General features: G+C 42.2%; 1 protein-coding gene across 5 annotated transcripts in view; it reads left to right on the top strand.

Annotated features, from left to right (window-relative positions):
* The first annotated feature begins 2,463 nt into the window (after positions 1–2,463).
* The window catches only part of INTS14 (integrator complex subunit 14), a 43,008-nt gene continuing 29,862 nt past the window's right edge, over positions 2,464–15,609 (top strand). For 3 of the 5 annotated variants that reach the window (XR_010946257.1, XR_010946258.1, XM_067750859.1), the window contains exons 1-6: positions 2,464–2,581; positions 7,109–7,392; positions 10,190–10,297; positions 13,479–13,634; positions 14,850–14,968; positions 15,403–15,545. Coding sequence is in view for 3 of the 5 variants with exons in the window: in XM_067750859.1 (XP_067606960.1) it covers positions 7,171–7,392; positions 10,190–10,297; positions 13,479–13,634; positions 14,850–14,968; positions 15,403–15,545 (748 nt within the window). In the remaining 2 variants the exon portion in view is untranslated. Of the gene's footprint in view, positions 2,582–2,601; positions 2,879–7,108; positions 7,393–10,189; positions 10,298–13,478; positions 13,635–14,849; positions 14,969–15,402; positions 15,546–15,609 lie in introns of those variants that run through there. The other 2 variants (XM_067750874.1, XM_067750883.1) reach the window with 2 other exon arrangements.

Raw genomic sequence — 15,609 nt, 5'->3', positions numbered from 1 at the left:
GTGAAGGGTACATGGGGATTTATTATGCTATTCCCCTATCTTTGTCTGTGTTTGAAAATCTTCAATGATAAAAATTTTTAAGAAGACAAAAGGGTCATATCTACAATTTCTTTGGACTTTCACTTTGGTGAAAATAGAGGAATGGGGTAGGATGATGAGGGAAAGCAGATAGCCTGGAGCTTGGAAGTATGATTTGGAAGTGGACACGGTCCAGACTAGAGGAGGCAGGAAGGAAGACATAGGACAAAGGACAGCACCAAAAATGGAAAGGGAGGGAAGAACAGAAAAGGAATGTGGGCTCACCGCCTTCCCCTAACCTCTCTCTTCCCCTTTTCCTCACTCACTCACTCCTTACCCTTCCTCTCTGTAGGTGAGGAAGGAAATCATCTTGGGAACTTAACAATGAAGATTCCAGGCACCAACCCATGAAATTCCAATTCAGTCAGCATGGCCTGGGAATCTACATTTTCAACACGTGCTGTTGGAGAACTGGATGGGTATATGAACCTCCCTTGAACCCCAGTACGTGGCTTCTGTGAGCAGCTTGCTATTTCTGTCACTAACCTTTACTCTGCCAGACTGGAGACCAAATCACTCTCCCTTTCAAAGCCTCTGTGACAGCTGTCTACTGTTTCAAAGCAGGAAAAAATAAAGGGAATGATAGATTATGCAAAGGAAGTTGTTTACCGATTTCCTTTAATGTATGTGTGGAAACATGCAAATGCTAAGGGTCTCTTGAGTGGGAAAAAGAAATTTATTAGCCAGCTATGGCTTGAAAGACCTCTCCTTTAAGACCTTCTAACTCTTTGTGCTAATGTTCTCTGAATTTTATAGTCACTCAACAACCTTTTGATTTTTAATGGGATTCTACTAAGAATTAAAAAACAAAAACAAAAGCACTTACCAGTTGCCCTAAATGATGTGGTCCTCTTGGTAGTCCTACCTTTTATCATCAGTTTTAATCGATTGCCTTTTGCTTCCCTGGTGTCCTGAAAGCCTGTATTCAGAAGAAGTAGAAGATGTGATCACCCATCAGCAAGCTAATAAACTTAATCTTTAGGACTGGGTAAGGTAATGAATCAGTCCATGGAGCTGAGCTGGAACTACCAGGAGAACAGTGACCGCAGGGCTAAGTCATCATCACATTAGGGGTAGCTCGAAAATTCCCTTGCCCACACGTTCTTGGCCACATTCCTCCCACTAGGGAAAGAATAAGAAACTACAACGAAGTAATCAGAATGCAGCCTTACTTACCTAGATTCCAGTGCCTGCTCAAGTATAAAAGGGTCTTGAGATGGTGAAACCAGCCACGTTGGGGAGAGAAGTTCTGAAGCAAATAGGGCAGTCTGCCTGCCCCTGGGCCCTGGGCCCTGATGCTGACAGGGTCATTCCCATGGAGTGATGTGCCTTCCTCTGCCACCTCTGATATAAGGAGGGGACAGGAAAGAACTACAAGCAACTGGAGCCCACACTCTCCCACAGAACAAGTCAGACAGACTCAGTTGTTCGGTTCAAAGCATCCTCCCTCCTTGACCCACCTCCTACCTCGCCCCCTCCCACCAACCAAAAGAAAAGGAGGCAAAGGCCTAAAGCCTTCTAGAGGCCTTTCTGTTCCCACTTGTAACCTATGTGGTCCAGCATTGTTTTTTGAACCATAACTACCCAGGGGCCTGCTGGCATCCATTCAGGCCTACCTCTAGCTGGCATTTGCTAGCTCTCTAAGAGGTTAGAAAGCAAGTCACTCCTTGTCCCCTCAAGGACCTCGCTAAGGCACAGGCTGCTATGGGGACACCAAGTGGCGAGAGGTGAGGTACGCGAGGGCCCATGATGACTCACAGGAAAGCCTAAGTGCAAATCCCTCAGCAGCGCACCTTGGCCAAGGCAGGGGAACTGACTGAACCCTCCCTCTACTTCCCTCAAAGGGTTCGGGGATAAAGTGAGCATCCGGGCTGAGGAGACCAAGAGGGAAAGCCTTGACGTGGAAACTGGCTCACGTCAGCTACGAAAAATACACAGCATGCTCAGTATGAGCACTCCTCAGGCAGGAATTACAATTTATAGAGTAGGAAGAGGATTCTGGCAACTAGTTCAGAGGAGGGGTCTGAAGAGGGACGGGGAAGAGGGGCAAATATCAGCGAGGGTCAGGCTGGTGCACCAACGAGCCCAGGTGAGTGAGGAGGCAGTGTGAATTGGTCACGGGGTTACCCAGACAGGTGAGGCCCACGGGCCAACGAGAGGCAGGTGGGCAGGAGGCCAGAAACAAATAAGGAAAAGCCCGAGAACGAGAAGGGAGAGAAGAGGCGAACACAGCCGGGGCCCGGCGCAGTTGGGGACTACGTGGGGAGTGGGGTCGTGGCGCTGGCCGCAAACAAAACGCTGCGAAGAGAAGCGCTGAGGAAGACGCTCCGGGAAGCTCCTCCGCTGAGTCAACGCCCCGCCCACGACGTCCTTAAAGCCCCGCCCCAAGCGCCTAGCGAACACCCGGCGCCGAGTTCCGTTTCGTCGCGCGGCCATATACTTCCGGCTGCGGCGCGCTGGCGGAAAGGGTTTGGTGACGGACCGTACCGGTGATGGGCGCGGGGTGAGTAGAGGGCGCTGGAGACCGTAGGCTGTCTTGGATTGCTTGTTGGAGCTGCAGGAGAAGGGGTCGGCGGCGGGGAACAACGCGGGGCCGACCCCCGGCCTTTCCGCCGCCGAGGTGGCCGCCCCGCGCCGTCTCTGCGGCGCCAGTTCCGGGCCACTGCCTTCGTTCTCCCTTCGCTCTGCCGCGCCAGAGCTCCGCGCAAGCACCACGATGTCGGCCCCTTACCCAGGCCCCCTTCGCCTCCTCTTCCCATAAGAGACTTCCAGATCTTAAAGATTTTTGACTGATTTTAAGGTAAAAATACATCCCCAGGCAGACGCGATCCAAATGCAGGAGTTCTGTGTTTACAGGTTGGCACTTTAGAGGTGAAGTTGTAACGAGAACGGTGGAGGGGACTCATCCGGGCAAGAGATGTGAGGCCAACAGACAAACTTAAGAGTAGGTTAGCGGATCCCTAGAAATTCGAGTGGAATCACGCTTTAAGAGCGATACTCCTCAGAATCACTTCTTTATGAACGAGCCAATTGTCTCCTTCTGGGAAGAATTATAAATGTGTAGCTAATGGAGATGACCAAATCAAGGGGCTGAGGGCTACTTGAGAAAAGAAGACCACTAGTTGTCTTAAGCATTGTATGTAAACTGTACTTACGAGAAGGCTATGGGGGTGGGGTGGAGGACCTTAGGGTAAGAATCAACCCAAGAGAGAAGTAACGTGGTGTTTTCACAAAATTGCTGGACTGTGTGGGCAGGGATTTTTTTTTTTTTTTTAATCAGGCCTAGGCTACTTGAGTGAACCACCCTTCAAGAACATCCATCCATCTTTTACTTCTGTGCTGACAACCTGAGTTCTAAATTGGTTTCCCATAACTTTGCCATTGTTAGGAAGGTGTGTTTGGGGGTGGACACAAATGCATCAGTCTGAAGAAAGAGCCAGCTCCATAAGTGTCTTCCCAGAATGCAATCCTGCCAGCTATGGTCACCCATTCCAGTGTTACAGCAGATTTCATGAGCTGGAAATGCTTTCTTATATATGATCTAAATCTGTGTATCCTGATTCTCATTCTCCTAAGAGATGAGGCCAGTACTCCGCATCCCCAGCTTTCAGTAACGTAAAGACCTCTGTGCCTGAATGGGAATACCATAGGAGCTGGATAAACTCTATACGTGGGTAGAGGCATAGGAGTTCCTGATATCTCTGCTTGAACGAGGAGAGGAGGAAGTGTGTTTCTGGTGTCCAGAGTTAAAATTTGTAATGTGTTTTGCCAAAAAATTAATGTTACATCTGGTGCTGAGAGGTAGTTTACTTGTCATTATCAAGTATTTGTCAAGTACATACTGTGTGCCCACTGCTGTGATAGGTTCTGAGGAGACATTGGTGGGCAGAATCTCACACTGTCCTTGCTCTTGTTGAGCTTATCGTCTAATGTAGTGTAGTTGAACCAGTATTGCACAGGACCTCACTTCTTGAACAACACAGCTGAGACCCAGAAAGGGTCTGGAAAGACTGAGTAGATGAAATAGCACCAAGTTGATAATGCCTAAGCACATGCACGTGACAGCAGAAGAAACTCACAGGCTCTCAGAGCCTGTTAACTTTGACTTCGGACACAGTTTTAGCAAGCTGGATTACCTGGCTTTCCAGCTCATAGTAGCCAAAAAGCAACAAATCGGAAAGAGGGAGGATGATTACAGAGAAAAGTGGGATGCAAAATGATGGTCCAAAACTTAGTTACAAAGAGGAGGCACCAAAACAGAACACAACAGCCTGGATCCCTTGAGTACAAGGCAGTGTTTCTGGGTATGTTCTATATACTTGTTCCATGGCATCAACTAATGATCAGAGAAGGGTTAAATGGGAAACACAGAGTTAACAAACTGGATTCTTTGCTATAGAGCTTCTCAGTGTCTTTAATAAGACCTGAACTCATTTTTCTTGGCGCATCCCTCCAGGGCAGTGTTGTGCAGCACACACTTGGGAGAATGCTGGTATAAAAACATGAGGGCAGCAGCGTGCTGCGCAGTATTGGTGTTCAGAGTTGTGATGCTAAGTCAGAGTGAATTATGTTTAACATGCTGTGCTTAATGAGGCGCAGAATAAGGATGCACATTTTGGGGTTTTTTGTTTGTTTGTTTTTGCGGTCCGCGGGCCTCTCACTGTTGTGGCCTCTCCCGTTGCGGAGCACGGGCTCCGGACGCGGACGCGCAGACTCAGCGGCCATGGCTCACGGGCCCAGCTGTTCCGCAGCACGTGGGATCTGCCCAGACCGGGGCACGAACCTGTGTCCCCTGCATCGGCAGGCGGACTCTCAACCACTGCGCCACCAGGGAAGCCCCTTGGTTTTTTTAAAAAATAAATTTATTTTATTTATTTTTGGCTGCGTTGGGTCTTCGTTGCTGTGCATCGGCTTTTCTCTGGTTGTGAAGAGTGGGGCCACTGGTTGCGGTGCACAAGCTTCTCATTGCGGTGGCTTCTCGTTGTGGAGCACGGACTCTAGGTGTGCGGGCTTCAGTAGTTGTGGCACGTGGGCTCAGTAGTTGTGGCTTGCGAGCTCTAGAGCGCAGGCTCAGTAGTTATGGTGCGCGGGCTTAGTTACTCCGCGGCATGTGGGATCTTCCCAGACCAGGGCTCGAATCCGTGTCCCCTGCGTTGGCAGGCAGATTCTTAAACCACTGCACCACCAGGGAATCCCACATTTTAGTTTTTTTCTATCAAAATGGTTAAACATTTTGGAAAGCAGTCTGGAAGAGTAATTTATATATCTCCTTTAGTCTTTATCGATGTTGGATACATGAGGCATTTGTATTTGAAAGGCCATTATGTGGTAAAAAGGCTTTTCCTACTTGACATGAGTCCCTGATCCCCATTTATAACATTGTTTCTGTGAGGCAATATGCTCAGAGTTCCCAACAGCCTACTTACAAATGGAATTTTAGAATAGCACACGTTTGCAGTTGGACACTGTACTAAAACAAGCCCTCTGGCCACTGTTAAGTGTTTTGAAGTAAGTTCCAAAAAAGAAATTAGTGAACATTAAATTTTCTAACTTGTTTATGTCCATCCTGAGTGTTCTCTAATTGTATATATGCAAAATTGTATATATGCAATATATGCAGTATGATTTTTATGAAGTTGTAATCGGTGTATACATACAGGCCTGTGACCTGCTTTTCTCAGTTACTAATACTATATAAATATTTCTGATATCTGTATATGTATGATTTATTTATAGCTATATGATATTTAATTGTGTGAGTAGACTATAGTTTGCTTAATAATAGAGTAGCAGCAGCAGCAAGAGCAGATCTGTATATCTGGGAACTTTTTTCTTTATTTTTGAGCACAGAAATGTTTTCTTCATGCTAATTCTCAATCCATAATTTTAAAAGCTCTTTGTTTTCTCCATTTCTTCTACATTTTGACTTTTATACAGTTTCAAGAGATACTGCCAGCTGTCATACATATTCTTTAATTTTGCTCTTTTCCTTCATAGTTAAAGAGCTGTTGCCTCGTTTATCTGCAGTGAGTACTACTGAGGCTAGCAGTTTGTTGTTTTTGTCATGCTTGATGATTTCCAGCTTTGTCTAATTTGGACTATGACTTTACCAGCCTTTTCTTTTTTTAAAAATAATTTATTTTATTTTATTATTTTATTTATTTATTTTTGGTTGCATTGGGTCTTCGTTGCTGCGTGCAGGCTTTTCTCTCGTTTCGGCCCGTGGGGGCTACTCTTCGTTGCGGTGCGCGGGCTTCTCATTGCGGTGGCTTCTCGTTGCGGAGCACGGGCTGTAGGCGCATGGGCTTCAGTAGTTGTGGCACCTGGGCTCAGTATCTGTGGCTCATGGGCTCTAGAGCACAGGCTCAGTAGTTGTGGTGCACAGGCTTAGTTGCTCTGCGGCATGTGGGATCTTCCCGGACCAGGGCTCGAACCTGTGTCCCCTCCATTGGCAGGCAGATTCTTAACTACTGTGCCACCAGGGAAGCCCGACTTTTTGTTTTTATATTTTGCGTTCATTTTAATTTTTTTAAAAAGGACATTAGGCAACAAGATAATTCAGCAAACACTTGCCCAAATACTGCTGTATTGAGTAAGATAGTGATGGTGCCCAAAAAGAATGGTTGATTGTCAAAAAGTACCACCATAAGACAACTAGAAATGTTCTTTAGTAAATTAAGTGTCGGAGAGGTGATGTAGGAGTGTTTGTTATATTAAGTTGTGTAAGATTTGAAAGTATTCAACTCAAGAGCTCCCTGAATTTAATATTTTGTTTTATTTTGTTTTTACTAGAAACATTTAAGATGGTCCTTGATTTATGGCCATTTAGTGGGTGATTCTAGGAGTGGTCCTCACAGTGAACTAAGCTGCTTGCTTCCCTCCCACTGAATTCCCTGCAGATTTGTCCTCACCTCCACTTAGATGGGGTTTGCCTTCACTTATTTCTGGAAAGTTAGGTTAAAATTATGATTAAAAAAATACTTTTTTCTCTCCATGACATGCAAGACCTAATCATATTTACTTTCTACAGCATTTCTCTATCTATAGCTATCTGTTTACATTCTGACTGGGAACACTGGGATCACTTTCATCATGCCTACGGTGGTGGTAATGGACGTATCCCTTTCCATGACCCGACCTGTGTCTATCGAGGGGTCCGAGGAATATCAGCGCAAGCACCTGGCAGCCCATGGTTTGACAATGCTGTTTGAACACATGGCCACAAATTACAAGCTTGAGTTTACAGCCCTGGTGGTTTTTTCATCACTCTGGGAATTGATGGTTCCCTTCACAAGAGATTATAACACCCTACAGGTACAAAAAGGAATGAGTTATTGTATGTACTGGGCCCAATTTATAGGAAGGAAAACAGTATTATCATATTGCACTGAATATTTAGAACTGGAATTATTTAAAGATAAGTCTATGGGTATAATATCTGAGTATAACTGTAAAACAAAGATTCATAATCAGTAGGCCTTCTGCCTTTGGTAGAGCTATGAGTTAGAGCTGTGAGTTGTTGCTGTAGCCTCCTCTTTTGGTTTTCTGGAATTCTCTGTGGGAGGGGAGCATCTCAGGATGTAGTGCCCTGTTCCCTAAAGTTCAGGATCTTTAGGTTCAACACTTTTCTACTTTTCTATAAAACTTGAGATGAAAAACAGTCCTTCCAGGGACTTCCCTGGTGGCTCAGTGATTAAGAATCCGCCTACCAATGCAAGGGACACGGGTTTGAGCCCTGGTCCGAGAAGATCCCACATACCGTGGAGCAACTAAGCCCATGCGGCACAACTACTGAGCCTGCAAGCCACAGCTACTGAGCCCATGCACCTAGAGCCCGTGCTACGCAACGAGAAAAGCCACCGCAAGGAGAAACCCATGCACCACAACAAAGGGTAGCCACCGCTTGCTGCAACTAGAGAAACCCCACATGCAGCAATGAAGACCCAACACAGCCAAAAATAAATAAATTTTAAAAAAAGAAAAATAGTCCTTCCTTATAAAATCCTTATTCTAGAGTAATTCAGGAGTATATTTCCTCCGCAACAAATAGCCTTTGATTTACAGATGCCAAGAAATCATTTTAAAACCTTGATTGATAGGTGTTACCTTCCAAAGGTGTTGTCTGTGATATGCCAAAGAATTACTTTCTGACAACATCTCTAAATTATTACTATTTCCAACAATACCTAGCACAGTTCCTTGCCCATAGTGAGCAGTCAGTAAGTGTTTGTGGAATTAAAATGAACAGTTTAATAGTTGCTAGGCAGTTTAGAAATCCAGGATCAGTATAGTTTGCTTTTTAAAATATAAATAATAAAATTTTGTTAAATCATTTATTATCTCACATTTTTTTTTAAAAATCTATTTATTTATTTTGGCTGCACCGGGTCTTAGTTGCAGCATGTGAACTTTCAGTTGCAGCATGCAGACCCTTAGTTGTGGAATGCAGAGTCTCAGTTGCAGCATGTGGGCTTCTTAGTTTTGGCGTGTGGACTCTTAGTTGCGGCATGTGAACTCTTAGTTACAGCATGAATGTGGGATCTAGTTCTCTGACCAGAGGTCGAACCCAGGCCCCCTGCATTGGGAGCATGGAGTCTTACCCGCTGGACCACCAAGGAAGTCCCTATCTCACATTTTTTTAAGTGACTCAAAAGCTTTTTTTTTTTTTTCATTTTTTAATTGCACTGGATTTCTTATAGATGAGTAAACTAAGAATCTTGGATGTTCAGCAGTTCTGAAATTTAAAGAATTGCTATATAGGTAGTGAAGAGTAATGGTTGAGTCCTGGAGTCTGACTGACTGGGTTCAAATCTAGATTCTGCCACTTCTAGGTGTAAGACCTGGGAAAGTGACCTAATCGTTTTGTACCTCAGTTTCCTTATTTTAAAAATAGGTTAATTGGGCTTCCCTGGTGACGCAGTGGTTAAGAATTCGCCTGCCAATGCAGGGGACATGGGTTCAAGCCCTGGTCCGGGAAGATCCCACATGCCGCAGAGCAACTAAGCCTGTGCACCACAACTACTGAGCCTGCGCTCTAGAGCCCGTGAGCCACAACTACTGAAGCCTGCGTGCCACAACTACTGAAGCCTGCTTGCCACAACTACTGAAGCCCACACACCTAGAGCCCGTGCTCCGCAACAAGAGAAGCCACCGCAATGAGAAGCCTGCACACCGCAACAAAGGGTAGCCCCCGCTCACCACAACTAGAGAAAGTCCGTGCACAGCAACGAAGACCCAACGCAGCCAAAAATAAATAAATGAAATTTTTTTTAAATAAAGAAAATAAAAATAGATTCATTATCTATACCTTATAGCAGTGGTCCCCAACCCCCACCCACAGCCACACAGCGGGAGGTGAGGAGTGGGCAGCCAGCAAAGCTTCATCTGCTGCTCCCCATCTCTCACATTACCGCCTTAACCATCCCCTGCCCCGCCCCACCCACCCCCCGTCTGGAAAAACTGTCTTCCACGAAACTGGTGCCTGACCAAAAAGGTTGGGGACCACTGCGTTATAGGATGTTGTCATGATTAAATGCATGTAAAATGCCTAGAATGATGATAGTATTCAGTAAATTTTGTCATTATTTTTGTGATGTCTTCAAACGTTTTTCATTTTAATTATTTCTTTCAAGGTCCACTTAATAAAGATATGAACTTGATGGACAATTCACTCTCACCTGATGAGAGAACAGAATAAAGGGAAGCTCTTTTTTTTTCTTTTTGGGGTGGTACGCGGGCCTCTCACTGTGTGGCCTCTCCCGTTGCAGAGCACAGGCTCCGGACGTGCAGGCTCAGTGGCCATGGCTCACGGGCCCAGCCGTTCCGCGGCATGTGGGATCTTCCCGGACCAGGGCACGAACCCATGTACCCTGCATCGGCAGGCAGACTCTCAACCACTGAGCCACCAGGGAAGCCCAGGGAAGCTCTTTTAATCATCCTTTATAGTTGAGGAAATCTTTTTTACCATTTTTCTTTAAGAACGTATGATTTGGGCTCTCAGAAACACAGTGTCCCCTGTGTAACATTCATGCTTTGAACAGTTTATGTTTTTTTCTGGTAACAAATTAAAACAGTAAATAATAATGAGCAATTTTATCTTTCATTCAATCAGGAAGCACTAAGTAATATGGATGATTACGATAAAACCTGCTTGGAGTCTGCATTAGTTGGTGTTTGCAATATCGTTCAGCAAGAATGGGGTGGTGCAATTCCTTGTCAGGTAATGATCAATTCTTTTTCTTTGCCCTAAGTTAAAATCATTAACCACTGAGGCGCTTCATTTTTGTTCAGGCTCTGACACAGCATACATTGTAATTTCCACAAACTGTATTATACACTTTTGGTATCTTTTTAAAAGAAGGCACTAAATCAACACTAATATATTCAGAAAGCAGCACAAATATGCCTTAAGGAAAGCATCCTCCTAGTAAATTGACTTACCTCAAACTAGCATTGTTTGTATAAAACACAAAGGGCTCACAGTGGAATTTTAGAACACCCCCTGGAAGGGGCGATTATAATTTTGAGTGATATAATTGTAAACATCAGTACAATATAGTCTATCTTCATTATTCCAGTGTAGCATTTATTCAGCAGACTTTTAACCTTCTCAACTACCTGGGTTGTCTAAAAAGTGAGGTGTATGTCATAAAATCTGTTGCCCTTTCCTTAAGAGTCCACAATAGGTCCACATATAGCATCAAATCAGAGCAGAGTTGTAGCAATTGGAAGTTTGCTATAAACAGGTTCTTTGAGAAGTGGTAGCATATTTTAAAGGAGAAAACAGAAAAGTTGCTAAAAGGAAAATCATAATAGTCTACAACAGGAATCAGCAAACTTTTTCCGTATTTTAGGCTTTGCGGGTGTCAGTGGCAACTCCTCAACTCTGTTGTCATAGCATGAAAGCAGTCACAGGTAATAAGTAAATAAATGGGCATGGCTCTGTTCCAGTAAAACTTTATTTACAGAAACAGGCAGTGGGCCATAGTATATGATTTTTTATTATAGGGTCAAATACGGGATTCCTCAGTAGTGTCAGTAGCATCACCGATATTTGTTTTTTAAATAAGTATAAGATTGTGGCTGCCTTGTGGTGAGGAAAGGTTAGGGGCTGACCCAAATAAAACATGAGGGAATATGAGAAGTGATGGAACTGGTCTGTATCTTGATAGTAGAAGTGGTTACATCACTGAATGCATTTGTCAGAACTCATAGAACTATATACTAAAAAGGGTGAATTTTGTTGCTTATGAAATATATCTCAATAAACCCAGCTTTTTTTTTTTTAAGCTTTTTTGTTTTTTCTTACTGTTTTTTCTTACTCAGGTAGTTGAGTTATTTTACACAGTATGAACTCATGGGTTAGTGAAGACCCTGAGCTACTACTAAAAGGTTAAAAATCAGATCACTTTAGTGGACACTTGCTAAAAAAGCCAGTAAATACCTTTTGATCAGTTTCCTTTCAGAAATAAAAACCTTTGTCACCTTGCTTCATAAACATTAGTTCATAAAACCATGCATACAGACTGTCTAATTTCCTAGCAATATAAAGAATAAGTGAAGTTTTGTTGTCAATATCTTCTGAACTGGAAGCTAGCAGGTAGCACAGTTTCATTTGCTACTTCTTCAGTGGTTTTAGAGAAGAAACTCAGAAAACACATAAGAGCCAGACCTTGTGCACCATGCAGACTTCTGCCTTTTAATATTTTTTTCTTCCTTTGCAAAAAGGAGGAATCTGAATTTGAGATATACTGTACCCTGAGGGGAAGGAGCTGGGCCTGGATCCACTTAGACTTGCTTGGTGAGTTTTGGGGTGAACCAGGTCCAAAACACGGTGGACGTTATTAGTGATTGTTTTTATAATCAGTTACTATCAAACAGATTTGTTTTAATGTGGAATGTTTTTAACCAAGTTTTTAAAGAGCTGGACCGTGTTTTCATTATCTGAGTAAAGTCTGTCTCATTTTGACATTACAAGAAATATTTCATTATCACACAGCATCTGAAAAAGCTAGTGGCAGAAGTAAATCATTATGTAGCAATTGTTGGTACCTAGAAGAGGGATTTGCCTTGACTGTCTTCCTAAGAGATGACATCTCTCCAGGGGACCTCTATTAAGCATTCTTGGGCTTTAGAAGTAAGTGTCAGTCTTGGCACTTCACATGGTACAACCACCTAATACTGACTTACTGGTTTGTTATTGTTAAGTTACTAGGCTAGGCTAGGGAGAGCAAAAACAATCCTCCCCTGATTGCTTGGGAAGTCCACCCAGGACTTCCCAAGGACTGCATTAAACAGTGAGGAAAAGGAAAATGATTTGTAACTAATGTCTATTGTTGGTATGTTTTGAAGGCTTTTAAAAATTTTCGGTTGATTAAGAATGCATTTTAAAGGTCTTGTCCATGTCTGGTTAAATGGCTTTTATAAATACATATTTAATGCAGTTGTCATTTTAGTTGAGCAGGGGTAGGTAAAGTTTGTCATCTTTGAAAATAAAGTGTCAAGGTTCAGTCTTCAGACTTCTGTGCTGGTATTTCCTAGGGACACACGTAAAATAGGTCCTTATGCCATTTTTTTTCTTTTTTTCTTTTTCTGCTGCTTCAGGTCTTAGTTGCAGCATGCGGGATCTTTTTGTTGCGGTGCGCAGGCCTCTCTCTAGTTGTGGTATGCGAGTTTTCTCTCTCTCTTTGTGGTGCGCAGGCTCCAGGGCACGTGAGCTTAGTTGCCCCAGGGCATGTGGGATCTTAGTTCCCCAACCAGGGATCGAACCTGTGTCCCCTGCATTGGAAGGCAGATTCTTTACCGCTAGACCACCAGGGAAGTACCCTTTATGCCATTTTTGACACCAGTGTCTTAGGTGCCAACTCCTTCTCTAAGAGATAGCGTTCTAGTTTTAATACAATTAAGTAAGAATTGGTTATGAATGGTTTTGTCTTTTTTTTAAGTGTTCATAGGTAGGTGCTTTTTTAAAGGTTTAATAAGATAAAATACAGTAAAATGCATAGATCTTAAGTATACAGTTTACTGAGTTTTCACAAACGTATATACCTATGTAACCACTCCTCCAGTTAAGATATAGAACATTTCCATTACCCTACAGAGTTTTCTCATGCCCCTTTCTACTCAGTATCACCCCACAACCCCTATTTGATTTATCTTAGTTTTGTTTTACGTGGTCTGAACTTAATATATATGTGTAGAATCGTATCAATACAATGTGTCTGTCATCTTTCACTTGACAAATGTTGTTGAGATTTATTCACATCTTTGTTTGTATTCCTGCAGAGGTACATTTTTCAGTGTAAATGCAATTAGGGAGAAATGAAAACATTGCCAAATGAGACTGCTTTAAATAAATATGTTATTTCATGTACAAAACTCCTCTCCCTTTTTGCAAACAGGTTGTTCTGGTGACAGATGGCTGTCTTGGCATTGGTAGAGGGTCACTGCGGCACTCCCTAGCTACTCACAGCCAACGCAGTGAGAGCAACAGGTTCCCACTACCTTTTCCTTTCCCATCTAAGTTATACATCATGTGCATGGCAAATCTGGAGGAGGTAATGCTTTTTACTAAGTTCTTTTTAGTTTGATTAGATACATTTTAGGACTCAGAAATGGAATATATTTTTTAGTATATTCCATTAATATTATATTACATATACAGGCATGTGTCGGAGATATTGCAGGTTCCATTCCAGACCACCACTATAAAGCGGGGATCACAATAAAGCAAGTCGCATTAATTTCTTTTTTTCCCAGTGCATATAAAAAAAGCTTTGTTTGTACTATACTGTTGTCTATTAAGAGTGCAATAAATAGCACTGTCTAAAAAAAACCAATGTACATACCTTATTTTAAAAATATTTTATTGCCAAAGAGTGCTAACCATCATCTGAGCCTTCAACAAGTTGTAATCTTTTTGCTGGTGGAGGGTTTGAAATATTGCGAGAATTACCAAAATGTGACACAGAGACAAAGTGAGGAAATCCTGTGGAAAAATTGTGCCAATAAAATTGCTTGACACAGGTTTGCCACAGACCTTTGTTTAAAAAAAAAGGCAATATCTGCGAAACTCAATAAATGAGGCATGCCTATAGTATAACATTGAACTCCATTGTTTCAACTGACACTAATTACTGATTATATTTGAAAAGACTCTATGTCTCAAATGCTTTCTGAAAGCAGAGTGTTGCCACATCTCAGGAAACATAGCTGGAGTTGTTATCCGTCCTACTTCCCACAAAGGTTCTTCAGATGCTACAGAGTCAGAATGTTCTTTTTGGTGTTAGGTGTTTCCCTCACTTAGGAATTCTTATGTCCATCACACCAGAAATGTTGACAGAAGTGTGCTTTGATTTTTTGTTGTTGTTAAGTAACATTACTCTGATGTATGTTTTATTAAACTCTTATCTCCTGGTTTTCCCATTTATTTTGGAAAGTTATTTAACTTTTCTTCACCTCAGTTTTTCTATCTTTAAAATATAAATAATGATGGTTCTTACCAAAATATGTTAGAAACACTTGGAAGGGAAGGTGCTATGTGAATACCAACTGTGGTCACCTCTGAATCTTTGCAAAACTACTTGGAATGAAATAGCTCTACTGGTATAATTTTATATAACATTCCTCTTTGGTAACCTTGAGTCAAAATTGTTAGTTATTTTCCTTCTCACATTGTTAAAAAAAATCATCTTCGTTTTGTGACCTTAGTGTACTGATAACAATCTGGCATTTTATGCCACTTTAAAAGAGTCATCTGTTTTGCTTTGTAGCTTCAGAGCACTGATTCCTTGGATTGCCTTGAACGTCTTATAGATTTAAACAATGGTGAAGGGCAGATTTTTACTATTGATGGCCCCCTGTGCTTGAAAAATGTACAGTCTATGTTTGGGTGAGTATATACTTTTTTGCCTTCTTACAATCCAGCATTATAATTTGATGTCAGACAATAATATCTATTTTACTGTTTCTAGTTGTGTCATTTCATTTTCCCCAAGTTGCACATTTTTCAGATAAAATGATTGGTGGTAGTGATTTTTAGGTGTTGACTCCCTTTTAAATTAAGCATGACTAAATCTATAATGTCTATAGGTATTGACTTCCTTACAATGACAGCAATTTCAAAGATTTAACTGCTTTTGAGCTTTTCAGAATTGAAATTTCCTCACCAAAAATATCAGATTTTGTTCTGTTTCACAAATGGTCAGATCATAGCTTTGGAATCAACTTGAAGGGAAAACAAACTTGACATCTTAAAAAGATTACTTGAAAAAAATTATACGTATCATATTACTCTTTCTGTAACAAATAATCATCATATTCTAGAAAACTGATAGATCTGGCATATACACCTTTCCATGCTGTTCTCAAGTGTGGCCACCTAACCGCTGATGTGCAAGTCTTCCCCAGGCCAGAACCTTTTGTTGTAGACGAGGAAATCGATCCTATCCCTAAAGTCATTAACACAGGTAACTTTTTTTATACTTCATTCTTGTTCTTCTGTTATCCCTACTTTCTTCTAACTTCTGACTT

The sequence above is a fragment of the Pseudorca crassidens genome, chromosome 1 (assembly GCF_039906515.1).
Source record: "Pseudorca crassidens isolate mPseCra1 chromosome 1, mPseCra1.hap1, whole genome shotgun sequence".
In the NCBI taxonomy this organism is placed as follows: Eukaryota; Metazoa; Chordata; class Mammalia; order Artiodactyla; family Delphinidae; genus Pseudorca; species Pseudorca crassidens.
This window is presented reverse-complemented; position numbering and strand designations above follow the sequence as displayed.